Raw genomic sequence first — 27,659 nt, forward strand, 5'->3', positions numbered from 1 at the left:
CTGCCGGCAGGACGGCCTTCCCAGAGGCCTGGCACCGCTCCCTACCTGAAGGCACAAGGGCCCTCCCAGGCCACGGGAAGCATGGACTCACGGCAGCTCGGCCTGCCCCAAAGGCCATCACCGCCACCGGTGGAAAACAGGCAACCACAAGCTGGTGGTTCACTGGCACGTGGGTGACAAGGTTCATGGCCACAGATGCCCATGCACAAGCCCCAAGCACCATGACCCCTCGGGAAGGAGGGGACACACAGGGCCAGTGGGGCCCTGACCACCAGCGCCTGGGGTTTCCTAGCAACTAAAGCACTCAAGGCGCCCTGCACGGCAGACTTTTCATGAGGAACACAGACCCGTGCTAACCTGTTTGCAGATTCATGTTTAATAAAATGCCCTTCTGAAATGCATCCAAAATAGAGAAGCTTTCTCCCGAACTGCAAAAGCCATAAAAATGCAAAATACTTCTTTAGGAAAAACTGAATCAAAATTATGCCTCAATGTTCCAAGTCACATGAAACCTACTCTGTGCCCCAGGGCAGGTGCAGGCGGCAGCAGTGGCCCAAACCAGCCCCCGCCAGCCTCAGTTGTTCTCGATCTGCTCCAGGTCCAGCTCCCCGCGGGCCCGGAGGAAGATACCCTCCTCCCCGGCGCTGTCCCCATCACTGGGGTCCCCGTTGCTCCTGCTCGAGCCATCACCGGTCACCGACTCCCTTGAGGCCCACAGGCTGGGGTGGGCAGGGCTGGTCCTGAGGCCCCTCTGGCTGCAGCCAGGCATGGTGATGCCAGGGAGGCCCCGGGATTCACACGGGGAGGACACAACCATCTTCACTGGGGCGTCATCCTCATCGTCATCTTCGTAATTGAGGGAGCAAAGGCTTTTTGAATTTTTTAAAGTCTGCAATAGAAAAGATATGGGCTTAAAGCATTTCTAGCAGATGACTTGGGAGGCAGCGTCCCACCAACCCATCAAGGGCTCGGTGTGCTGGAGCTCTGGCCATCCCCAAGACCACACAAAGCAGGGGCTTGTCCCCTGTACATCAGTCACAGCTCGCAGAGCCCCTTCCTCAGACCCTGCCCACACGTGCCCTGGCCCCTTAGCTCTCCTCGGCCCCTGCCCAGCTGGTGTGGGCAGAGACGCACAGCCTGGCCCTGCCCAGACCAAATGGACCAGGCTGGTGGGCACCTGACACCTAAGCAAGCCTCAAGACGCCCAGGGGCTCACAGAGGACAGCCTTGTCCCAGTCTTGTCCTCGGCAGGTGGCCTGGCCAGGGAGGGTGCCTCGTGCCTCCACTTCTGACAACAGCCCCACCCAGGGCTGCTCTCAGCAAGCACCTCACAGCCACCTCTGAGGCCCTGCGGTGGCTCCGTCTCTCCTCCACCTGCCCCCATAAGGCCCCTGGAACCCCACCTCGTCGATGTCCTCACGGGCCCGCCAGACGCAGCTCCTACCTTCTCTGTCCTTGCACCTCCTCTCCTAATAGAAACGCATGCAAACCCTTCTCATCTCAAAACACATGCAACAGACAGGTGCACACACAGGGGTCTCCCCTGGGCAAGGCCCACCCTCGTCCCAGGCGGGCAGCTTCCAGTACCTCCATGCCACGCCCAGGCCTGTCCACAGCAGGTCCCTAAGTGCCAGGCTCCGGCCCTCCCTCTGCTCTCCGGAGGTGCCGCCACCAGCCCCTTCTCACTCTGACCCCCAGTCAAATCTCACTCAGTAGCCCCCCTTCCCAAGGCCTGTTAGGGATAAGGGGTTCCCCCAGGCTTCACCCCCGAACCGGAACGCTGAGTGGCAGGCAGTCTCCATCCACCCTGGCGTGCTCTCTTGGGTGTCTCCAGGGCCCTGAGACCCAGCAGGTGTGTCCAGCTGGGGCATGAGTCCACGGCCATGGCCGGGGCATGAGTCCACGGCCATGGCCGGGGCAGCAGCCCCTCAGCACGCCTGGGCCCCCACCCCCTGCCACCTCCCAGTCCTTGCCTCAAGTCCCCTGTCTGTGGTGCCCAGCACCGTCCACGCCACTCGTCCACTGCCACTGGGAGCAGCCTTCCTACCCAGCCCCACCTCCCTGGTCACCTCCAGGCCTCCTCAGGGTCAAGGTTCCCCTCCTGGACCACACCCACACTGGCCTCAGACACCTCACCTCATGGCTCTGGCTTGTGAGGACACGTGGGTGAGGGCACGTGGGTGCCATCAACCACAACTGCAGGGCACAGGGGCACTGTGATGCCGATGATGAGACCGCAATGACACAGCAACCTCGGCCACCTAAAGTTATGACCTAGAGCACAAGCTCACCAATTCCACAGGACCCAAGAAACTCCCCAAACCACCTTCGTCCAGAGCAAGGAAACGCCCCACAGACAGGAACCTCAAATACTTCCTGGAAACACTTCCAGCGACTGATTTTTATAAAAGCACATGGCCCTCGGGGACAGAGCTCCTTTTTTCTAAGGATATTATTGGGCTCTAAAACACAAATGGACGCCGGGCGCGGTGGCTCACGCCTGTAATCCCAGCACTTTGGGAGGCCGACGCAGGTGGATCAGGAGGTCAGGGGATTGAGACCATCCTGGCGAACACGGTGAAACCCCGTCTCTCCTAAAAATACAAAAAATTAGCCGGGCGAGGTGGCAGCGCCTGTAGTCCCAGCTACTCAGGAGGCTGAGGTAGGAGAATGGTGTGAACCCGGGAGGCGGAGGTTGTAGTGAGCTGAGATCGGGTCACTGCACTCCAGCCTGGGCGACAGCCAGACTCCGTCTCAAAAACAAACAAATAAATAAATAAAAGACAAATTGACATATTTTCTGTCTTTGTGGTTCTACTATAAAAAGTGAATCACTGAGAAGTAAAATTCTAAAGAATAATTTTTTTTTTTTGAGACAGAGTCTTGCTCTGTTCCCAGGCTGGAGTGCAGTGGTGCAATCATAGCTCACTGCAGCCTCAACCTCCCAGGCTCAAGCAATTCTCCCACCTCAGCCTCTCAAGTGGCTGAGACAATAGGTACACACCATCATGTCGGTCTAATTTTTGTATTTTTTGTAGCGATGGGGTCTCACTTTGTTGCCCAGGCTGGTCTCAAACTCCTGGGCTCAAACAATCCTCCTGCCTCGGTCTCCCAAAGTGCTTGGATTACAAGCATAAGCCGCCACGCCCAGCCCCACTCAAATGTTTAAAGATACAACTGGCCACATGTTTTGGTCAGAAAATAAGGATGCATAATTTCTTTTTCATTCAAATCAAAGTGAATTTGCCCATCGACATCACTTGTACATACAAGCCCCAGGGCCAGCATGAGGATGTGGCTGGTTTCCTGGGCCCCTGCTGGATGGCATGGAGGTCCAGGTCTCACTGGCTAGGTCTGGTGCCACCCATGACCTTGCAGACTCTGGCTGCCGTGCTGCCCACTCAGGATGGCCTCCAACCCACGGCACCGCCAGGCTGCACTACGCATGCACCAGAGGTGGCTGGGACGCTACACACCTTCGGGGGCCAGGTTTCCTTCCATTTCAAACCACAACATTTTGTTTTGATTCAGGGTCAACCCTCTGGACCGAATGCTCTGACCTGACAGATGGCGCAAGAGCCACGCGAAGCCTCGGACACGGGACTCGCACTCGCGGGCGCAGCTGTGCGGCTAGTGCGTGAAAACAGCAGGCTCTGAACGCCTCTGGATGACAGTCGGTGGAGGAGAAACAACTGCTGCCCACAGACGCGGCAGCTGCAGAACTAAGCGCCCAGCACCGCTAGCGAAGGCCACACGGAGCTGAAGGGGCCACCCACACTGTAGAGACCATGGAAACCGAGGCCCGTGGGGCCGGTGCTGGCCTGGACTGCGCTGCCCGTCCGCCTCACGCCCCCTGTCCCTTGGTACCAGCCCCGGGGCTCCGTCCCAGCTCCTGCTACCATCACGCTGGTTTGATGGTCACCTCCATCTGAGGTTAAACACAAAACAGTTGTCCAAAACATAAAGGTCAAGCCTTCAAGTTCTAAATCAGGCTCCAAAGCGCAGAGGCCTTTCAAACTGTGTGCGAAGCCCTTCAGTCAGTCTGGGGAGTGCAGGGGCCCCAGCTGACAGCTGGAGGGCCTCCAGCATCTGAAGTGGGTTAACTCAGCTACCAGAAGCCGGTGAGACCCTGGAAGGTCAGGGAAGCCTCCTATGAGCTGACCTGATGTCACTCAGTAAACGTCCAGGCCCTGTCTCAGCCACATCTGTACCTACCCCTTGCCAAAGCCTCTGGCTTTTGCCAAACTGAAACACTGGTTTACTCTCGTGAAAGCGCAAGCTCCCTCCACCGTGTGCCGTGTGGGTGGGGCTCACGTGGTCCCCTCACGGCCAAGGCGGCCCTGGCCGCTGGGCCACTCTGCAGCAGGGCCAGGCAGCAGTCAAGGGTGGGGAGGGCTCCCCATGGCCCCGGCAGTGCCTGGAGCACAGCACAGTGCGTGTTGAAACAGGCAGCCAAGCAGAGCCAAGCACCTCCCGCCTGCCAAAGGGAGGAACGGGCCAGCCAAGCCAAGCAACAGAGGCCCACAGGGCGCGGGAATGTCCACGGCAGGGGCAGGGACAGAGATGGCCACAGCAAGCTCCGTGCACGTGTCAGGCGAGGAGGCCAGTGTGAGAAGAACTGACACCCTAGACCCCTTGTTGCCTCTGGTGAGCCCCCTCCCAACCCTGCAGAAGAGAGGTTCATTAGGAAAGTACGGACTGGAGCATTCTAGACAGGGGAGCTGGCCGACGGCACAGGAGAAAACGGGCTGAGTGAGCCCTGCTCAGACATCTTGCTTGGGCTGTGAGGGGTGCACAGCCTTACAAAGCCGGGAAGCTGGAGGCCAAAGATCCTCCCTGTCTCCCCAGCCCTCCACACAGAGGCAGGAGGAGGGGACTCTCCGCCCCGACCGTGCAGCCACTGATGGTGTCGGCTCCTCACCCCAAGGGGGATGGGGCAGCCGGTGCCCGTCAGGAGGTGTGGAGTGAGTGCCCAGCAGTATGTCCCCTGCCCAGCACTCGCTTCCACCACCTCACTCACCACCTCTGACCACCCTGGGCGTGGCTCCTGGAGAGAAGGTCTGAGAAAACGAGCAAGAAAAATCAGCAGCTGCAAATTCCAGATTTTCAGTCTGTGCCGTCTCAGACATTCCGTGTTCTTGATGGTCCCTGCTATAGTTTGAACGTGTCCCTCCAAATCTCTACCATGGTGTTGGGAGGTGATCAGGTCCTGCGGGCCTACACAGGACACGAGTGCCTCATAAAGGGCTGGAGGGAACCAGCCTCAGTCCTCCGCGTCCTCCACCTCCTCCGCCAGGTGAGGACACAGACACAAGGGGCCATTTTGGAAGCAGAGGCCAGGCTCTCACCAGACGCCAGACATGCTGGGGCCTGGCTCTTGGGTTCCCAGCCTCCAGAACTCGGAGAAATACATTTCTCTTATTTATAAGTGACCTCGTCAGTGGTATTTTGTTACAGCAGCACAAACGAACTAAGTCAGTCCTTTTCTTGGTACCAGGAGCTACTCTAAGCTTTTGGTTTTTCAGTTTTCATCCAGGAGGCACAAAAAAAACAGCTCAGCAGGTGCAGGAGAGGCCCCCATGGAGGACAAGCCTCGTGCCCTTGTGACTGAGGCTGTGGAAGGCACCGTCTGCTCACTAAACCCAAGACCTCCAAAAACGCAGCGGGCCTGAAGGTATAAACACGGCCACACGCACCTCCAGCTTGTCCTTAGGTTCTAGCCTGCGAGGTAACCGCTGGCCCCGAAGCTGCCTGCCTGTCTGAAGAACTCCTCAGGCTCCAGGTGACCCGGCTGCAGGGCACACAGGGAGCTCCTTCTTTCTCTGCAGCAGCCTCGGTCTCTCTAGAGGCGGCTGAGCGCCTTCGCTACGTGGCAAAAGCTTTGCAAAGCCCTAAAAGCACACGTTTTACAGAAACCAGCAGCTGCTCCCACATTCTGCTGGAACGATAACTGATGTACATATTGTCAGTCATCATATTTTAATTTCAGCTTTGAAACATAGCTTTGCCAATAAAAACAGAAAACGTAGCTTCTCCAGTAAAAGCCAGGCGTGGTGGCTCACACCTGTAATCCCAGCACTCTGGGAGGCCGAGGTGGGTGGATCACCTGAGGTCTGGAGTTCGAGACCAGCCTGGCCAACATGGTGAAACCCTATCCCTACTAAAAATACAAGAAATTAGCCAGGCATGGTGGCAGGCGCCTGTAATCCCAGCTACTCGGAAGGCTGAGGCAGGAGAATCGCTTGAACCTGGGAGGCAGAGGTTGCAGTGAGCCGAGATGGCGCCATTGCACTCCAGTCTGGGTGAGAGAGCGAGACTCCATCTCGGGCGGAAAAAAAAAGCAGAAAATCCTAAATGTTTTCTGTGAAAACACGCACTGTCTCCAAGGGAAAGGCAGGGAAGGCAGTGCCCCTGCACCCTGCTCAGGAAGAGAGCAGCCCTCTGACACCTGGGGAAGCTGGTGTGAGCCTAGACTCAGAGCAGACGGCAGGGGGTAGTGGGGGGTTGAGGATGACCGCCAGACCGTCCCAGCAGTGCACGCAGACTGCACAACACACGCCAGGGACGCCGGACCAGAGCTGGGCTACACACACCCAGTCCACCAGGTGCAAGCACAGCACAACCGGGGTGCAGGTGTGAGTGAGCACGAGCGTGCAGGGGTGCGCATGAGTGGGGGTGCACACCTGAGTGTGTACATAAGCATGGGGGTGAGTGTGCATGGTGTGTGTGGGTGTGCCACCCAGAGTCAGGACTAATTGTCCGGTAACACACAATTATAAAAGTTGTAGAGAAAAATCAGAGCATTTCTTTTTGGCCCTGAGGTAGATAGGAGCTTGACACAAACAGGAAATGGCAAAGCCTGGGCCTGGTGGCGCACGCCTGTAATCCCAGCACTTTGGGAGGTGAGGCAGGAGGATGGCTTGAGCCCGGGACTTTGAGACTAACTTGGACAACACAGTAAGGCTCTGTCTCTAAAAAATTAAGAATATTAGCTGGGCACAGGAGTGTGCACCTGTGGTCCCAGCTACTCAGGAGGCTGAGGTGGGAGGATCGCCTGGGCCCAGGAGATGGAGCCTGCAGTGAGCTGTGGTTATGCTACTCCACTCCAGCCAGAGCAACAGAGAGAAAGAGACCCTGTCTCCAAAACACCAAAACCAAACCAAGAACTGACAGGTAACCCAGGCTGGGAGCCACCTGTTCACCAAAGGTACCACCTGTTCAGGTGTTATGATGCAGGCAGGGGCAGGTGGGTGGGGGTGAAGACTGGCTGGCTGACAGGGAGGGGGTGCAAGATGGCAGATGTGGGACAAGGAGAAAGGTGGGAGCCAGTTTTTGAATGGGATGAGCAAAGAGCTGGAAAGAGGGAGAGCAGGCAGCGCTGGCCTCGGGAGTCTTGGCGCCGTCCTCCGCAGCCGCGGTCAACAGGGCTCTGGGTTTGCAGACGTGGCCCCTGAAGACACTGCCTGTCTCCTCAGGGGCTTTGCTGACATTTGATGAGGCCTCTCCCCATAAACCTTCTTTTTACCAGAAAGTGATGACTACTGTCACACTGACGACACCGGTGAGCAAGCAGACCGAAGCGGCTGAATTTAAGGCAGCGCACACTCCAGGGCAGGCAGGTATCACCTGGCCCCCACAAGAAGCAAATAAACAAAAAGCTTTTGTTTCACATGGGGTTGAGTCCCAGGAGCAGAATGGGGTGTGCAGCACCCACATTACTGTTCTGGCTCATTAACAAAGTCACTGAAGAAAACGGGGCAAGCCGGGTGTGGTGGCTCACGCCTGTAATCCCAGCACTTTGGGAGACCAAGGCAGGCAGATCACCTGAGGCCAAGAGTTCGAGATCAGCCCGGCCAATATGGTGAAACCCCATCTCTACTAAAAATACAAAAATTAGCCAGGTGTGGTGGTGGGCGCCTATAATCCCAGCCACTTGGGGAGCTGACGCAGGAGAATCTCTGGAACCTGGGAGACAAAGGTTGCACTGAGCTGAGATCATGCCACTGCCCTCCAGCCTGGGCAACAAGAGCAAAACTGAAAGGGAAAGGGAAGGGGAAAGGGAAGGGGAAGAGGAAGGGGAAGGGGAAGGGGAAGAGGAAGGGCAAAGGGAAGGGGAGGGAAGGAAAGAAAAGGAAAGAGAAAGAAAGGAGGAAACAAGGAAAGAAAGAAAGCTCTGCACCTGCGTATCCTCTCTGTAAGCCCCGACCTGTCTGTGGCCAACCAAGCTCCAGCACAAGGAGGGTGGGGGCACCAGAACCAGCACCAGCGCCAACACCATTCCACAAGCACCGTTCCTGACCGGCACTCCTTACGGAGAAGAGAGGTTCTGAAATCACTCCCTTCAAAAAGTGGAGCCCGATCTTCCTCCCACTGAGTAAGGGCTAGACAGAGTCAAGAAGCAGACAAAACCTCAGCTGGTGAGGACCAGGCACACAGGGCTCTTTGGGGCCCACTCACGCTCACTGGGGTCACTCGCTATGGGAAACCAAGTGGCCATATCGTGAACATACTCAGGCTGCCCCTCAGAGAGGCCCATGTGACAAAGCAATGAGGCCTCCTGCCAAAAGCCATGTGGTGAACCTAGAAGCAGGTCCTGTAGCCTTGGTCGAGCCTCCAGGCAACCACAGCCTCCTGACTGAGCTCCAAGGAGGCCTGAGCAGAGCCTCCCCACCGGCCTCCTGGACCCCTGAGGTGGCACAGGCGTGGTGTCTGTGAGGTGGCACAGGCGTGGTGTCTGTGAGGTGGCACAGGCGTGATGTCTGTGAGGTGGCACAGGCGTGGTGTTTGACTGTGAGGTGGCGCAGGCGTGGTGTCTGTGAGGTGGCGCAGGCGTGGTGTGTCTGAGGTAGCACGGGCGTGGTGTCTGTGAGGTGGCGCAGGCGTGGTGTCTGTGAGGTGGCGCGGGCGTGGTGTGTCTGAGGTGGCGCGGGCGTGGTGTCTGTGAGGTGGCGCGGGCGTGGTGTTTGAGGTGACACAGTGTAGTGTTTGAGGTGGCACAGGCGTGGTGTCTGTGAGGTGGCACGGGCGTGGTGTCTGTGAGGTGGCGCGGGCGTGGTGTCTGTGAGGTGGCGCGGGCGTGGTGTGTCTGAGGTGGCACGGGCGTGGTGTCTGTGAGGTGGCGCGGGCGTGGTGTGTCTGAGGTGGCACAGGAGTGGTGTGTCTGAGGTGGCACGGGCGTGGTGTCTGTGAGGTGGCGCGGGCGTGGTGTTTGAGGTGGCACAGTGTAGTGTTTGAGGTGGCACAGGCGTGGTGTCTGTGAGGTGGCGCGGGTGTCGTGGTTTTTGGTTTTGGGTTTTTTTGTTGTTTCTGTTTTTGTTTTGAGACAGAGTCTCACTCTGTCACCCAGACTGGAGTGCAGTGGCGCGATCTCAGTTCACTGCAACCTCCGCCTCCTGGGTTCAAGCGATTCTCCTGCCTCAGCCTCCCAAGTATCTGGGACTATAGGCGCCCACCACCATGCCCAGCTAATTTTTGTATTTTTAGTAGAGATGGGGTTTCACCATGTTGGCCAGGCTGGTCTCAAACACCTGACCTCAAATGAGACCAAGGCAGGTGGATCACAAGGTCAGGAGTTCGAGACCAGCCTGGCCAACATGGTGAAACCCTGTCTCTACTAAAAATACAAAAATTAGCTGGAGTGGTGGCAGGCACCTGTAATCCCAGCTACTTGGGAAGCTGAGGCAGAAGAATCCCTTGGACCCGGGAGGCAGAGGTTGCAGTGAGCCGAGATCATACCATTGCACTCCAGCCTGGGACACAGCGAGACTCCGTCTCTTAAAAAAAAGATTAAGGGAGGGCTGGGCATGGTGGCTCATGCCTGTAATCCCCCCACTTTGGGAGGCCAAGGCAGGCAGATCACCTGAGGTCAGAAGTTCAAGACCAACCTGGACAACATGGTAAAATCTTATCTACTAAAAATACAAAAATTAGCCAAGTGTGGCAGTGTATGCCTGCAACCCCAGTTACTCGGGAGGCTGAGGCAGGAGAATTGCTTGAGCCCGTGAGGTGGAGGTTGCAGTGACCCAAGATCGTGCCACTGTATTCCAGCCTGGGCAAAAAGAGCAAAACTCTGTCTTTAAAAAAAAAAAAAAAGATGGAGATTAGAGGCAACAAAGCCAACTAGGATGAAGTCTCAGTAGCTGAAAAGGGTATCAAGGCCTGAGGCAGAACAACTGGGGTCAAGAGGAAGGAAGATTGAATTGGAGAAACATCCAGAGGACGGGACACCAGCCTGGGCCACCAGCGCTTGCATGGACAGGGACAGGCAGGCTCAGAAAGGGGCCCAAAGCCGGGGCTACATGGATCTGAGGGATGGGACACCCCGTGCAGCCCCAGTCCTGGGGGTCACGGCTCCAGTTCCCAAACAACGGGGGTTTCTCCTCCCAGAGAGAAATCAGGCACCCACTTATGCATCAGACACACACACACACCACACCCACCACACCCACCACACACGTCACACACGCACCATGCACCCACACACACCACACACAGGCCACACATCACACACACCACACCCACCACACACAACACACACAACACACACATCACACACATCACACACACCACACACAGGCCACACATCACACACACCACACACGTCACACACGCATCATGCACTCACACACACCACACACACCAGACACACCACACACACCACGTACACACCACACATGTCACACACACCACACATAGGCCACACATCACACACACCACACACCACACACACACACCACACACACCACACACACACAATACATACCACACATGCCACACAGTCACACACACACCACACGTCACACACATCACACACACCACAGGCCACACATCACACACACCACACACGTCACACACATCACACACACCACAGGCCACACAGTCACACACACACCACACGTCACACACATCACACACACCACAGGCCACACATCACACACACCACATACGTCACACATGCACCATGCACTCACACACACCACACACACCACACACACACCACACACACCACGCACACCACACCACACACACCATGCACACCACACCACACACATCACGCATGAACCACACATCACGCATGAACCATACATCACACATGCCACACATGCCACACACACCACACACACACTGCACACACCACACACACCAGTCACACCATGCACACCACACATGCCACACACACACCAGACACACAACCACACACCACACATGCCACACACACCAGACACCACAGACGTTACATACACACCACAGTCACACACACACCACACACACCATACACACCACACATGCCACACACGCCACAGTGACACACACACCACAGTCACACACACATCACACACACCATACACACCAAACACACACGCCACACACACCACACACATCACACACCACACATACCACACATGCCACACACATCACACACACCACACACACCTCAGTCACACGTACACCACACACACCATACACACCAGACACACACGCCTCATACACCACATACACCACACGCCACACACGTCACACACACACACTACACACGTCACCCACCATACACACACACCAGACACACACACATCACACGCACACCACACACATCACACACACTACACATATCACACACACCACACATCACACGCACACCACACACACCACACACCACACGTCACACACAACACACATCACACACACCACACGTCACAAACACACCACACGTTCCACACACCACTCTACCACACATACAGGACACACCACACACTACCACACACACACCACACACAGGCCACACATCACGCACACCACACAACACATCACACATACCACAGACCACACACCACACACACGCCATACACACTACCAGAGACCACACACTGCATACACACACTACACACAGACTACACACCACAGAGCACACACCAAACATACCACACACGTCACACACACACTACATACTACCCACCACACACCACACATGCTACACACCACACAGCACACACACACCAAACACCACACACATCACAGACGCCACACACTACACACACCACACAGCACTCACCATACACACCCCACATCACACACATACCACACACACCACACAGACCACACATACACTACACCACATACACACAACCCATATCCCACACACACAGCACACACCACACATACCACACACATCACACACCACAGACCACACACAGTACACACACACAACACATAGATCACACACCACACATAGACGTCACACACACCACACACCACATACACCACACATACCACACAGCACACAGCACATGTGACACACACACACACACACACACTCTTCAGCATTTGACGGCAGCCCTGCCCTCCTCCCACCAGTCTCCCCAACACACCACACACCCTGGGTGCCCATAAGCCCTGGTCCTGGGTCTGGCAAGTCCTTGCTGCTACCCACACCTCACACTCTGCCGGGGGTACCCCATCTCCAGACTGAGCCCCATGCAGCCTCTACCAAGGGTCCTTGATCACCAACTCAGCCGACCACCTGGTCTGTCTCCCAAGGCATCTGAGAAACCCAGGGCCACCTCTACAGCAGGACTGTTGTCTGGTCATCAGTAGGTCCCTGGCACCATCATTCCCCACCCCACAACGTGCTGAGCCGGCAGCTCCCTCCTCCACTCCCGTCCCTCCCGGTCCCCGCGGGGACTGACACCCACGCTGTGCACACCGCAAGCCCTGGCAAGCAGGGATGGCCTGCTTATGCTATATCCAAAGCTCACCACCAGCTTTCCAGCATTTACTGGCTTCCCCAGGTCAGCCCATCTCATAGCAAAAGACTAGAGCCTTCTTCTCTAAACCCTGCTCTCTGCAGAAAAGTTTCATAGCAGGGAAGTCCGGGTTTTCAACTCACCTCAAGGCCCCCGGAAGAATCAACTGGAGAACCCACTGATGAGAAGAGGCAAAGCTCACAGTGCCCTCGGTGTGGCCTAGCACCAGCGTCCCGGAGGACCCTAGGGGATCCCACCCAGCACGCCAGTCACACTGCTCTCCAGCCCTGAGCTGTGGCCAGGTCGAGCAGGACATGGGCCATCTGTGCCCCTTCTCCAGTTACTGTCCCCACAGGGTGCCCAGGTCCAGCCCACCCGAGCAAGACAGTGCAGCCGCACTGTGCACAGCTCCACCCACATCCACTCTCCCCAGAGGCAGGGCATGGGCAGGCCTGTGGCCCAGAGGATGGGGCTGGGGGCAAGAGCTCGGCGGGTTGCCAAGGCCACAGGTCATTGAGGAGAGAGGTTGACACTGATCCCACCCCACCCCAGCCACAGCCCCACTCAGTCCTGGCTTGCACTCAGAGTTGGCATCGGGAAGTCCTATTAATTTCTGCCACTGCCCAAAGCTCCCAAACACAGACAACCCAGTGAGTATGCACAGAGCCCACCCTACTCTGTCACGGCTCTGCTATCTCCCTCCCCGCGCGCTGCCAGGGCCCCCAGAGGTCTCTGGTGAACGCACCCCCTTAGTAACACAGAGCAAGACCTGGGAAAGCCTCCTCAGTCCTGTTCCCTTCCTTAACTCTGTGCCAACCACAGCCTGTGACGGCAGGTGGAGAGGTGAGCAGGTGGGCAGCACTGAGAATCTTCAAGTGGGTGCAGGCTCTCTCCTACATCCAGACAGTTTCTGCAGGAGGTGCCTGTAGAGTCCCAAGTGCACAGGCCCTGCTGGGCTCTGAGCTGCAGCATGGACACCCACCAGCTCCCACAAGAGAGGACCCCGGGCTCTGCCTCGAATGGGGCTCCCAGGACAGCCTCTTACTTCCTGAGCCATCACCACGCCAGAAAAAGTCAGGGGGCTCCCCAGCAGCTGAGGCGGGTGGCTTAGCTAGGCCAGAAACCCACAGCTCTGTTCTGCTGCTTCCCCCAGGCCACACCGTGCGAGCCTGGCTAGCCACCCTGGGCCGTGTGTGGGGCTCTGCCTCTGTGGGGGCAGGCAGGGTAAGCTGGGTGTTCTGACACTGGGACAGGCCCCGATCACTCCCACCCACTCCGGACGGCTCTCCTCACTCCTTTCCTCCCAGCCCAGAGGAGACCAGCTGGATGATAGCAGCTGCTTCCCAGAGAATCAGCCAGCCTCACCCCAGCACTGCCACGTCCAGATCTATGCCCCTCTGAGCCCTTGGGAACAAGAAAGCCTCACCCGGGTCATTTTTAGGAAGTCCAAGGATGGGCGTGTCCACCTGGCGTCCTCCTCACGCCTCCGTTTGCGCCGGCTCCTCTTCCCACTGAGCACGCAGGGCTGTGAGCGGCACCGGAGCAGCCCACGGTGCCGGCCCAGCTCAGGCGTGGACGTGGGGCTGCTGCTGGCCGAGGGCAGGGGAGTGCCCACACCTGCAAGTTGCTCCTGTGAGAGGGACAGGCGTCGCCTCACGGAGAGCAAGTAGGGCTCTGCGGAACACCAGGGCAGGCCTGAGCCTGCACTGCCCTCGCTGCTGTCCACGAAGCCGCTGCTGGCCGAGGACGGCCGGGGCGTGGCGGGTGAGGTGGGACCGGTCAACCACGCGGCATTCCTCGGCAGGACGGCGCCGGGGCTTCCCTGCAATGTTGCGCTCCCACCGCTGTTGCACCGCCTCTTGGAGACTGGAGTCCAGACCGTGGAGCTGCCAGGGCGCCAGGGGGACCAGCAGCGCACCAGCTCCTCAGGTTCTGACAGGGACCGGCAATGTCGCTTGGTCGGTGGGGCCGTGGACGAGCCTGTACTTTCACTGGGGTCCACAGTGCTGGCTGCGCCCAGGCCCACACCTGGGCCCGGGGACTCTGGCCGCCACTGAAGACCCATGGTGTGAGCAGCAGCAGACAGGCCTGGCAGGAAGCAGAAATCAGGTCTCGTGGCTGCCTGGCTTCCAACGGGCCGTCCTCCACTTAAGACCTTCCAGGGACTCTGGTCTACCAGAAAAGACACAAAGTGGCAGTGGAAGAGACAGGTGAGCCACAGAGCAGGCCTAGCCTCTTCCCACCATGTGGGGTGACATCTGTCCTGGTAAACAGCCTGGCAAAGCCATCAAGGGCACAGCCCCTTGCCATCACCCCTGGACGTGCTTCTCCGAGATGTCCATGGCGCACAGTGGGCACAAGGCCCGCCTGCCCTTGCCAGGTTAGCTGCAGGGCTCGGCTCGCTTCTTTAAGGGGACGCCGTGTCTGAAGGAGGTGTCAGTCTCCCCACCAGTGCCTCCCTGAGAACTGCATGGCTCTGCTCTCCCAACAGCCTTTGCTAAAACATTCTTCCTGCATCCGCAAAACACTCCCCCCCTCTGTGACCAGGCATCTCAAGGATGTGCAGCTTCCCTGGCCAGGACTCTCCAGAGCCCCTTCTTAAAGCAGCTCAGGTCCCTCGGTAACATGGGCAACACAAGGTCACACATGCTGCCAGGGTCTTCAGGGAGAGTCTGAGCCCCAGGAACTCCTCAAAAACCTCAGAGCCACCAGGTCCAGGCCTGGAGCCCCTCCTCAAGTCTCACTTCCTGTGCAACTGTCCCGGGGCCGCCCGCCTGACCTACTCCCCAGTCCCCCTGCCACCTGGTTTGGAGAAGCCTTGAAAGCAAGGCCAGGTGCATGGGCCTGGCATGGAATCCGCCTGGGCGGGGTCATCTGGACCCCCAGGACTCCCCCAGTGGCTTGTGCAGTCACTATCCAGCTGAGAAACTTGGAGTGGAGACTGTGAGACCTGCCTCACAGGGGGAAAGGCCCTGGGGTGACTCTGGGGCGGCCAGGAGAGAGATGGGGGCTGTGGGGAGGAGGTGTGGAGGTGTAGGCAAGGAGAGCGGCCGACCAGGTGGAGCTCTGAGCCAGGATGGAGGTAGCTGGTTTGGCCCCGTGTGCAGGATGAACCCCAGGAGGCTGATGTGAGAACATCACACCACAGGCTAGGCAGAGGGTGGGGCTCAGGCCATCTGGGGCCTCACACTTCCTACTTCCATCTACTTGTAAAAGAATCTGGTAAAACACCTTCACTTTGGTAATCTGGCGCTCAGCAAGGTGATCCTCCTAATGGGCCTACTCTGTGTGACACAGGGCGCTGGGCGCGTCACAGTCGGGTCAGCAGGGCCAACAGAGATGCCCTGGGACCTTCGCTGGGGGAGGACCTGGGACCCCAGGGTTACCTGGTCCATGAACACCGCCAGCCCCCATATTCGGAGCACCTGCTCCCCATCAATGAAGGGCCCACCTGCAGGTGAGCCAGGCACAGCCACGCCCTCCACGGCACAGACAGCAGGTGGGCTGCCCGGTATGCCACGGCACGCTCCAGCTGACACTACAAGCCCTGCCGGCCACACCATCCTGTTCTTTTAGTGGCCACAGGGTGGGCCTTGCACCTTCCAGAAAGGGCGCAGCAGACCCCTGGGCCCACCAGCTGAGGAGGGAGAGACCTGGTTGGGCCTGCACTCTACACGAGCCGTCCTGCTCACAGACCACTCTTGACCACTGGCCCAGCCGTGCGGGGACAGCAGCAGGGACCACTCCATGCCCCAGTGCAGGGCACACGAACACTTTCCTGGCTTCCGCAGATCAGGCTCATGTTCTGCGTCCAGGACCCTCCCAGCCCAGGAGCCTGGTCCCAGCCCTGCTCAGGCCTCCAGCCACGGCTCCTAAAGCACTCACCATTGAGCTCCAAAGGGAACAGACGACCGCTGCTGTTCAGGGTTTCGGCAGAATACTGCAAGTGACAGGAAAGAGAAGTTTCAATACCGTGACTGACACATGAGAATTTGGCAATAACATCCCTGCATTTTCATCACTGCAGCACATTCTGCCTTTCCCCAGTGTTTTCTTTCTCGTGATTAAAATAAGCACAGTTGTATTAAAACCTAACAAAATTCAACTGAGTAAATGCACATTTTTAAATTTTTTAAAAAATGTTTTATCTTTTTAAAAGAGTTGTTAACACTAAACGGACCTTTTTTTTTTTAGACAGAGTCTCGCTCTGTTGCCCGGGCTGGAGTGCAGTGGCACTATCTCAGCTCACTACAAGCTCCACCTCCTGGGTTCACGCCATTCTCCTGCCTCAGCCTCCCGAGTAGCTGGGACTACAGGTGCCCGCCACCACGCCCGGCTAGTTTATTTATTTATTTTTTTTGTATTTTTAGTAGAGACAGGGTTTCACCATATTGGCCAGGATGGTCTCGATCTCCTGACCTCGTGATCTGCCTGCCTTGGCCTCACAAGTACTTGAAGGCTGGCCTCAGACATTTTTATTCCAAGCCACAGGCATGCATCCTGTCCCTGCTCCTGAAGCTCAGGCCCTCCTGCCTTTCGGCAGCCTCGACTGCAGCCATCTTCGCAAACCTCACCACCACTTACTTTTCAGCAAGAACTTCAGCCAAGACCCAGGGGGCCCTTTCCCATTTGCAACAGCTCAGACACAGGACCGGAGCCCCTAAGCCAAGCTCTGGAGTGTGGCGTGGTCCAGGGCTCAGACACAGGACCGGAGCCCCTAAGCCAAGCTCTGGAGTGTGGCGTGGTCCAGGGCTCAGACACAGGACCGGAGCCCCTAAGCCAAGCTCTGGAGTGTGGCGTGGTCCAGGGCTCAGACACAGGACCGGAGCCCCTAAGCCAAGCTCTGGAGTGTGGCGTGGTCCAGGGCTCAGACACAGGACCGGAGCCCCTAAGCCAAGCTCTGGAGTGTGGCGTGGTCCAGGGCTCAGACACAGGACCGGAGCCCCTAAGCCAAGCTCTGGAGTGTGGCGTGGTCCAGGGCTCAGACACAGGACCGGAGCCCCTAAGCCAAGCTCTGGAGTGTGGCGTGGTCCAGGGCTCAGACACAGGACCGGAGCCCCTAAGCCAAGCTCTGGAGTGTGGCGTGGTCCAGGGCTCAGACACAGGACCGGAGCCCCTAAGCCAAGCTCTGGAGTGTGGCGTGGTCCAGGGCTCAGACACAGGACCGGAGCCCCTAAGCCAAGCTCTGGAGTGTGGCGTGGTCCAGGGCTCAGACACACGACCGGAGCCCCTAAGCCAAGCTCTGGAGTGTGGCGTGGTCCAGGGAGACATCCAGAGGGGGGCCTCCCTCCCTGGAAGCAGGAAAGCCACTGGGCATGGTGGCAACTTGAGGGTCTGTATGGAGGGCACTAAGGGAAATGCCACAGGGCTCTCTTCCCTGCCCCATGAAATGTCAGGGAGCTGCTTGGCAGATAGCGGCTTGGAGGCCATTACGTGTCTGCTTCCACACGCTGGCCGTGCAGGTGGGACACAGGGCCCTGCAGAGGATGGGGCACAGGAGGGGTGTCCTGCCAGGTACCCAGCAAGCTCCCTAACCTCCCAGAGACTCCTGGTCTGTGAGAACACAAAAGGCCACCCTGTGACAAGGACATGGCTGTCCCACAGGGTCCAGGCACAGCAGCCCCTCTGCTTTTCTGCCTTAGAGTTCTAGGGCTCCTCTGCCACACCTCAGAACCTCTCAGTTAACACTTAAGTCCACGGCACTGCATCCTGTGATAACATTCCCAAACATGATAAAATTAAAAGGAAATCCTTCGCTGCTTCCCATAAAGGGATTAAGTTAAAAGTTGGGTTTGTGACCCCAAAAAAAGACACCCATCCACAGACAGGCCACGTACACACGGGGTCCCACCTCAGCCAACACAGCAGTGTCGAGCTGTGAGCACCTGGCCACATCATGAGGACGGGGCCTGGTGCAGGCACGGGAACCACATGACCTCCAGGTTCTCCCACCTCGGAACCCAGGCAGCTCTGCTAGAGGACCTGAAGGCTTTCACGCCACAGGGACCCTTGTCGCTATAGATCCTCCCACCTCTGGGCCTCCCCTAGCAAGCACCAGGACCTCACTCTCTTCCTGTTCCACACAGCACCTGTCTCCAGGGTCACATGAACAGCACCCAGCCTGACACGGCCACAGAAAATGTCTAGCAAGGAAAGGACTTTCCCATCCCAGCCGGCATAGATGGCTCTCATGGGCAGCTTGAAGGAGCCACAAGCCTGCACGGCCCCAGATGTGACCACTTCTGTGCAAAGACATGCCAGGGGCAGCAGCTACTCCCAGTGGTGCTGGCCGTGTGGGATGTGCGCACGGCAGACAAACAGAGCCAGGGTCCCCGGGAGCCAGGAGAGGCCGGGCAGCCAGGTCCCACAGGCTTAGGACGGAGGCTTATCAAAAACATTTATTCCTCACAGTCCTGGAGGCAGAAGTCCAAGATCAAGGGATGGCAGATTCAGTGTCTGGTAAGGCCACCTCCTGGTTCACAGATGGCTCTTCTGGTTGTATCTATGCATGGTCGAAGGGGCTGGCTTCCTCTCTGATACCTCTTTCATAAGGGCACTTAATTCCATTCATGAGGCACTGCCGCCATGACCTAATCACCTCCCAAAGGCCCCACCTCCAAATATTCATCCCATCCCCTTGAGGGTGAGGATTTCAACATCCGGATTTCGGGGAACATGAACATGCACCCCTTAAGCCTCAAGAAATCTGGACTTCAGGGCTGGGCACGGAAGCACACACCTGAATCCCAGCACTGTGGGAGGCCAAGGAGGAAGGATTGCTCGAGCCCAGGAGTTTGAGACCAGCCTGACCAACATGGTGAAACCCTGTCTCTGCTAAAAATACAAAAATTAGCTAGGTGTGATGGTGGGTGCCCATAATCCCAGCTACTTGGGAGGCAGAGGCAGGGGAATCGCTTTAACCCGGGAGGCAGAGACTACAGCGAGCTGAGATCACACCACTGCACTCCAGCCTTGGCAACAAGAGCGAGACTCTGTCTCAGAAAAAGAAGAAAAAAAAGAAAGCTGTACTTCAGGGCTGGACACAGGGGAATCCCAGCACTGTGGGAGGCCAACGTGAGATGATCACTTGAGCCCAGGAGTTTGAGACCAGCCCAGGCAACACACGGAAACCTGGTCTCTACAAAAAAAAAAAAAGAGCTGATGTGATGGCATGAGCCTGTGATTCCAACTACTCAAGACGCTGAGGTGGGAGGATTGCTTGGGCTGGGGAGGTCAAAGCTGCAGTGAGTGACTGAGGTGGGAGCATTGCTTGGGCTGGGGAAATCAAGGCTGCAGTGAGCAACTGAGTGCACTGCACTCCAGCCTGGGCAACACAGCAAGACCCTGTCTTTAAAAAACTAAAAGTTTTTAGGCCAGGCGCGGTGGCTCACGCCTGTAATTCCAGCACTTTGGTAGGCTGAGGCGGGCGGATCACGAGGTCAGGAGATCGAGACCATCCTGGCTAACACGGTGAAACCCCATCTCTGCTAAAAATACAAAAAATTAGGTGGGCGTGGTAACGGGCACCTGTAGTCCCAGCTACTCAGAAGGCGGAGGCAGGAGAATGGTGTGAACCCAGGAGGCAGAGCTTGCAGTGAGCAGAGATCACACCTCTGTACTCCAGCCTGGGTGACAGAGCGAGACTCCGTCTCAAAAACAAAAAACAAACAAACAAACAAAACCTAAAAGTTTTTAAAAACCAACTCTCTACCAATCAATCCCAGCCTGTATCTGCACAGTGGCACAGAGCTGGAGGACACCACAGCCCGCCACCCACCCACACCATGCCCGCCAGGCTGGTGGCACAGTGAGCTTCCCTGCGCCCATGGCCCCCAGCACAGCCCCATCACACCGCCTCCTCTCTCCTCCACCCTGACATTCTCAGCTCTCCCTGCTCTCCGCCCCTCAGCCCGGGAACTGCCGCTCTGGTCCTGGCTGTGGCCCTCTACTCTGCCCTCTGGACTCCTGAGAGTCAGATCCCAGGTGCCTGTGCCCCCAGGCTCCCACTCTCACAGCCTCCCACGGTCATGGGAATCTCCGCCTGGCTAACTCTCCCCAGGTGTCCATACGGCTCACCACCCACTTTCCAGCTCCACCCAGGGGTCACATATAAACACCAGGCGCCCTATATAAACTCCCAGCACCCCTTGGGCTCTACTTTTTTCCTGATGTACCATCACAACTCCTCAGTCACCTGCTTCCCACCCGCCTCCCTGCAGGAAGTGAGCACCATGTTGCTAACCCAGCACAGCCAGTGCAGTGGGGACACCCCAACGCACTGAATGACCTTCACACGCGACGTTCAGGCCCTGCCGTCTCCTGGCTGCTGCCCCGGGCTCTCTGGGGAAGCCCCAGCCAGAGCACAGTGTAATGCTGGCCCCACCCACCCACCATGTCCCCTTCCCTGTGGCCCCCGATGGTCTTTGCCCACCCCAACATTAAGACCCTGCCCATCTTCCAGCACTCAGCTGCCATCACACCTCGAACCTTCTTTGCTGCTCGGGCAGCTCAGCAAGGCACCCGTGCCCACTGCCCTCCCACCGCCTCATGCCTGTGGTCACTGGTCGTCTGTGTAGACCCCCCCTGAGGACAGAACCCTAAAAATCACGTTATGATTTGTATTAGGACTGCGGCATTCCTCCACATGGTTACACACAGTGCACCTCCACGCTATGGAGCACCTGTTGGTGGCGTAGAGGAACCGCTGGAAGGACCTCTAGGGAAGCATGCTGACAGAAAGGCAGAACTCAAATGCTTGCGCACTGTGTCACTCCACTTACAGACCATTCTCGAGATGACAGAATGACAGAGCGGGGGAAGAAACTATAAAAAACTCTTACTGGCCAGGTGTCGTGGCTCACACCTGTAATCCCTGCATTTTGGGAGGCTGAGGTGGGAGGACCCATTGAGTCCAGGAGGTCGAAACTAGCCTGGGCAACACAGTGAGACCCCCTTTCTAAAAGATATAAATTTTTAAAAAATAGCTGGGTGTGGGCTGGGCGTGGTGGCTCTAACCTGTAATCCCAGCACTTTGGGAGGCCGAGGCAGATGGATCACAAAGTCAGGAGTTCAAAACCAGACTGGCCAACATGGTGAAACCCCGTCTCTACTAAAAATATAAAAATTAGTCGGGCGTAGTGGCGGATGCCTGTAATCCCAGCTACTCAGGAGGCTGAGGCAGAAGACTCTCCTGAACCCGGGAGGCTGAGGTTGCAGTGAGCTGAGATTGCATCACTGCACTCCAGCCTGGGCAACAGAGCAAGATTCCATCAAAAAAAAAAAAAAAAGGTTGGGTGTGGTCACACATGTCTGTAGTCCTAGCTACTCAGAAGGCTGAGGCAGGAGGATCACTTGAGCCCAGGAGGTCGAGGCTGCAGTGAGCAGTGATTGAGACCCTGCACTCCAGCCTGGGCAACAGAGCAAGGCCCTGTCTCAAAAAAAAAAAAAAAAAAGTTCTTACAACTCATAACTAAAAAGAGAAATAACCCAATTTTAAAGTAAAAATGGGATTTCATTAGCTATTTCTCAAAAGAAGAGATACAAATGGCCAATGAGCACGTGAAAACATGCTCGACATAGCTAACCATAGGGAAATGAAAATCAGAACCACAATGAGATACCACCCCACACCCATGAAGGTGGCCTTTATCAAAAAAATGGACAATAACACGCGTTGACGAGAGTGAGAGAAATTACAACTCTCATGTATTGCTGTGTAACAGAACATGGTACAGACACTGTGGAAAACGGCTTGGCAGTTCCTCAAAATGTTAAACATAGAATTTCCATATGATCCAGCAATCCCACAACTAGGTTTGCACCCAAAAGAAATGAAGACATACTTTCACACAGAAACTCACACATGAAACCTCCACACAGAAACTCACACATGAAACCTCCACACAGAAACTCACACATGAAACCTCCACACAGAAACTCACACATGAAACCTCCACACAGAAACTCACACATGAAACCTCCACACAAACTCACACATGAAACCTCCACACAGAAACTCACACATGAAACCTCCACACAGAAACTCACACATGAAACCTCCACACAGAAACTCACACATGAAACCTCCACACAGAAACTCACACATGAAACCTCCACACAGAAACTCACACATGAAACTTCCACACAGAAACTCACACACGAAACTTCCACACAGAAACTCACACATGAAACTTCCACACAGAAACTCACACATGAATGTTCACAGCTGCATTATCCCTAATAGCTAAAATATGGAAACCACCCAAAGGTCCAAAAACAGAGAAACGGATGAGCAAATGGTGGTCTCTCAAACACAAACCTGATTAGGCTTCGAGCCTCACAGCACCACCTGCGAGAACATTCTGTGGTGAGGGACAGCCGACAGGCTGTCCATACTGGTGCTGTCCACCACGGCAGCCACCAGCCACCCAGAGACAGTGAGCACTAGCAGTGTGTCTGGTCCAAGAGGGAAACAGCATTATGTGGGTTCTACTTTAACGAACCGTAGGCTGGGCGCAGTGGCTCACGCCTGCAATCTCAGCACTTTGGGAGGCCGCATCAGGAGGGTCACTTGAGGCCAGGAGTTAGAGACTAGCCTGGGCAACACAGCAAGACCCTGTTTCTACCAAATACGTTCACAAATTAGTGACACCCTGTCTTTAAAAAAAAAAAAAAGGCTGGGCACGGTGGCTCACACCTGTAATCCCATCACTTTGGGAGGCTGAGGCGGGTGGATCACAAGGTCAGGAGATTGAGACCATCCTGGCTAACATGGTGAAACCCCATCTCTACTAAAAATACAAAAAAAAAAAAATTAGCCGGGCGTGGTGGCGGGCGCCTGTAGTCCCAGCTACTCAGAATGGCATGAACCCAGGAGGTGGAGCTTGCAGTGAGCCGAGATCGTGCCACTGCACTCCAGCCTGGGCGACAGAGCGAGACTCCATCTCAAAAAAAAAAAAAAAAAGCTAAATCACTAAATCAACTTTAATTTCAGTTTAAAAATCCATGTGCGGCCAGGTGCGGTGGCTCAAGCCTGTAATCCCAGCACTTTGGGAGGCCGAGACGGGCGGATCACAAGGTCAGGAGATCGAGACCATCCTGGCTAACACGGTGAAATCCCGTCTCTACTAAAAAAATACAAAAACCTAGCTGGGCGAGGTGGCGGGCGTCTGTAGTCCCAGTTACTCGGGAGGCTGAGGCAGGAGAATGGCGTGAACCCGGGAGGCGGAGCTTGCGGTGAGCTGAGATCCAGCCACTGCACTCCAGTCTGGGCGACAAAGCGAGACTCTGTCTCAACAACAAAAAAAAAAAAAAAAAAAAAAAAAATTCCATGTGCAACTAGAGGGAACCATAGGAGGCAGGGCAGCACTGGCTCCAACCAGCAACTCCGGAACAAACATGGGAGGGGAGCGCGTGAGGTGCCAGCCAGGGCATGCAGCCTAGACACTCCAGGACAAGTAGCTGCGTCCTCAACACACAAGCTCCAAGGGGGACCCCACGGGGAAAAGGGACAAGAGACACCCTGAATCTGGACTCCCTGAACAAATTCATAAACTCAGACAATTGGGGAAGTTTGAACGCTGACAGGATATTTAGAGATATTAAGGAATCTCTGAGGGTTTTAGGTGTGAAAATGACATTCTGGTCATGTGTCTTAAAGTTTTTATCTTTTGGAGATACAGAATGAGATATTTGCAGAGAAAGTATGTCTAGAATGCACTATGAAATCATGGCAGGAGGGGACTGGGTGAAGGTACAGATCAAACAAGGAGCCCTGAGCTAACGGCGCCCGCTTTGCTTGCTCACTGAGGCCAGGCCGTGGGTATGTACGAAGACATACTTCCACACAGAAACTCACACATGAATGTATGAGTTTCTACTCTGTACAATTGTCTACACTTATTTTTCATAAAAATACTATTTTAAGTCACCTTTGAAAACATCAATTTCTATTTTTATGCAACGAATTGGCTACTTAAAATACTGACTTGTTTCCGTGAATGTTAGAAGTAACTTGTGTTTAGATATTCACAAGTTACGTGGGAGAGCTGGTCTCACGTGTAAACAGTCTATCACTGAGTAACTGGGTTTCTTCAACACAGGCAATCACACTGTCCTCATCACAAAGATCAAAAAACCCGGCCGGGTGCAGTGGCTCAGGCCTGTAATCCCAGCACTTTGGGAGCCCAACGGGGGTGGATCACCTGAGGTCAGGAGTTCGAGACCAGCCTGACCAACAAGGTGAAACCCCGTCTCTACTAAAAATACAAAAATTAGCTGGGCTTGGTGGCATGTGCCTGTAATCCCAACTACTCAGGAGGCTGAGGCAGGGGAATCGCTTGAACCTGGGAGGCAGGGGTTGCAGTGAGCCGAGATCGTACCACTGCATTCCAGCCTGGGCAACAGAGCGAGACTCCATCTAAAAAATGAAAATAAATACATAAAATTTTAAAATCCTGATAAAGGCTGGGCACAGTGGCTCATGCCTGTAATCCCAGCACTTTGGGAGGCTGAGGTGGGTGGATCACTTGAGGTCAGGAGTTCAAGACCAGCCTGGCCAATATGGTGAAACCACATCTCTACTAAAAATACAAAAAAAAAAAAATTAACTGGGCATGGTGGCGGTGCCTGTAATTCCAGCTACTCGGGAGGCTAAGGCAAGAGAATCGCTTGAACCCGGGAGGCAGAGCTTGCAGTGAGCCAAGACTGCACCACTGTACTCCAGCCTGGGCGACAGAGCAAGACTCCATCCCTTTCAAAAAAAATTAAAAATTAAAAAATAGGTTGGGCATGGTGGCACACCCCTGTAGTCCCAGCTACTCAGGAAGCTGAGGCGGGAGAATCGCTTGAGCCCTGGAAGCAGAGGTTGCAGTGACATGCTAGTACTCCACTGCACTCCAGCCTGGGCAACAGGGCAAGGACTCCATCTCAAAAAAAAAAAAAAAAAAAAAGTAAAAAGGTTTACACTTAGGGATAAAAAGGTTTGTCCTCCCATTTCAGAAAGAAACCACCGCCATATTCACAGGCCGTGTTTTAAGAAAACAGGAGTCACTGGGAAAAACCATCTTTGACAGCAGAAGACGCAACAGTGGGCCTGGCTGGCCACTAATAGAGCCGGGTCAGCAGGAGCAGGAGCAGGAGCAGGCTGTGATGGAACCCTCATGACCACTCACCCTGCAGGGCCCCCAGGGCTCCTGTCCCAAGGCTGAGGCTGACCGAGGAACTGCCCACGCTGCCTTCTCTCTGTCAACAGACAAGTGCTCCGTAAAGAGATGAAGAACGGGAGGGAGGAAGGAGGCAGGGGCCTGAAGAGCTACCTACTGGGTACTATGCTCACAACCCGAATGCAATACACCCAAGGGGCAAACCTGCACATATACCCCCGTATCTAAAATCAAAGCTGAAAACAAGAGGTGAAGAGCGGCCACCTAAAGCACAGAGGATGTGGGGGCCTGTGGGTCACTCCAAACCAGGACATCTGTCCAGACACCTCCCAGGCCCGGCAGACACGCTGTGTAGCCACCTCCCTGGAAAGCTGCCCACGCCCTGGCTGACATCCACTTGCCAAAAATGTCCTCGGAGGCACACAGCCATCTGACAGGCATATGCCACTCTGTATCCTTTGGTCTTGGTTAGAGATTCCTTAAAAACGTTTTCTCCATTTAATCAAAAGGAAAAATAGGGCCAGGCGTGGTGGCTCACGCCTGTAATTCCAACACTTCGGGAGGCTAAGGTGGGCAGATCACTTACCAGCCTCGCCAACATGGCCAACATGGTGAAACTCCGTCTCTACTAAAAATACAAAATTTAGGCCAGGCACAGTGGCTCACACCTGTAATCCCAGCACTTTGGGAGGCCGAGGCAGGCAGGTTATGAGGTCAGGAGCTCGAGACCAGCCTGACCAACATGGTGAAACCCCATCTACTAAAAATACAAAAATTAGCCTTGCCTGGTGGCACACACCTGTAATCCCAGCTACTCAGGAGGCTGAGGCAGGAGAATTGCTTGAACCTGGGAAGCAGAGGTTGCAGTGAGCCAAGATTGTGCCATTGCACTCCAGCCTAGGCAACAGAGCAAGACTCCATCTCAAAAAAAAAAAAAAAAAAAAAACATTTAGCCGGGTGTGGTGGCGTGTGCCTGTAACCCTAGCTACTCGGGAGGCTGAGGTACAAGAATCACTTGAACCCAGGAAGCAGAGGTTGCAGTGAGCCGAGATGGTGCCACTGCACTCCAGCGTGGATGACAAAGCAAGACTCTGTCTCCAGAAAAAGAAAAGAAAAAATGGGAACTGGCCACGGTGTCTGGAAAGAACACGGTTCTGCAGCCAGCAAGGCACTGAGACATCAGGCAAGCACTGCCTTCCCCGCCTCAGCCACCCCTACCCATGGGCTGACAGCCAGAAACGTACTGACTACAGGACACAGCCAGCACTGACTGCCATGGTCACCTCGGTCATCGTGGCCCTGAGCGCCAGGCCCCATAAGCAGTGCTTGCAAAGGTTCAGGCCGCACGCCACCTCCCACAGCCCAACGCCCATGCTCGCCAGCTCTTGGGAGGAGAGGCTTCAGCTTGGACCCGCAGACCCTTGCTGGAACCCCCTGCGGTGAAGATGGGTCACACGTGTCCAGCCCAAAGGCCTGAGACCCACAGCTTTCCCTTCACCCTCTCATTTCCATAACATGCACGGGGCTACAAATGCAGCGTGCTCACGCCTCCAGAGCCACGGCCAAGCCGGGCCCAGGACAGGCAGGTGTTCCAAGCACCTCTGCTGGCTCTGAGGGCCTGGCAAGACCCTCCAGGCTAGACATCAGCCACCTCCTTCTAGATATGCCTTCTAACCAGGGCGGGGGGTGGGTCCTGAAGGTGGCACATCCAAAGTTCACTTCACCATGACTGTAGGAAAATCAATCTGCCTGTGGG

At 55.7% G+C, this 27,659-nt stretch overlaps 1 protein-coding gene across 15 annotated transcripts in view; it reads right to left on the reverse strand.

Annotated features, from left to right (window-relative positions):
- Positions 1 to 355: 355 nt before the first annotated feature.
- Positions 356 to 27,659, reverse strand: part of FAM53A (family with sequence similarity 53 member A) — a 45,224-nt gene continuing 17,920 nt past the window's right edge. For 7 of the 15 annotated variants that reach the window (XM_015137814.3, XM_015137816.3, XM_015137819.3 and 4 more), the window contains 3 exons: positions 16,626 to 16,680; positions 14,167 to 14,912; positions 356 to 889 (listed from right to left, as the gene is read on the reverse strand). In XM_015137814.3, coding sequence (XP_014993300.3) covers positions 575 to 889; positions 14,167 to 14,912; positions 16,626 to 16,680 — 1,116 coding nt within the window. In that variant the 3' untranslated portion in view covers positions 356 to 574. Of the gene's footprint in view, positions 890 to 14,166; positions 14,913 to 16,625; positions 16,681 to 21,755; positions 21,850 to 25,912; positions 25,984 to 27,659 lie in introns of those variants that run through there. The other 8 variants (XM_078002981.1, XM_078002980.1, XM_078002979.1 and 5 more) reach the window with 3 other exon arrangements.

Source organism: Macaca mulatta, chromosome 5, assembly GCF_049350105.2.
Source record: "Macaca mulatta isolate MMU2019108-1 chromosome 5, T2T-MMU8v2.0, whole genome shotgun sequence".
Taxonomy (NCBI): Eukaryota; Metazoa; Chordata; class Mammalia; order Primates; family Cercopithecidae; genus Macaca; species Macaca mulatta.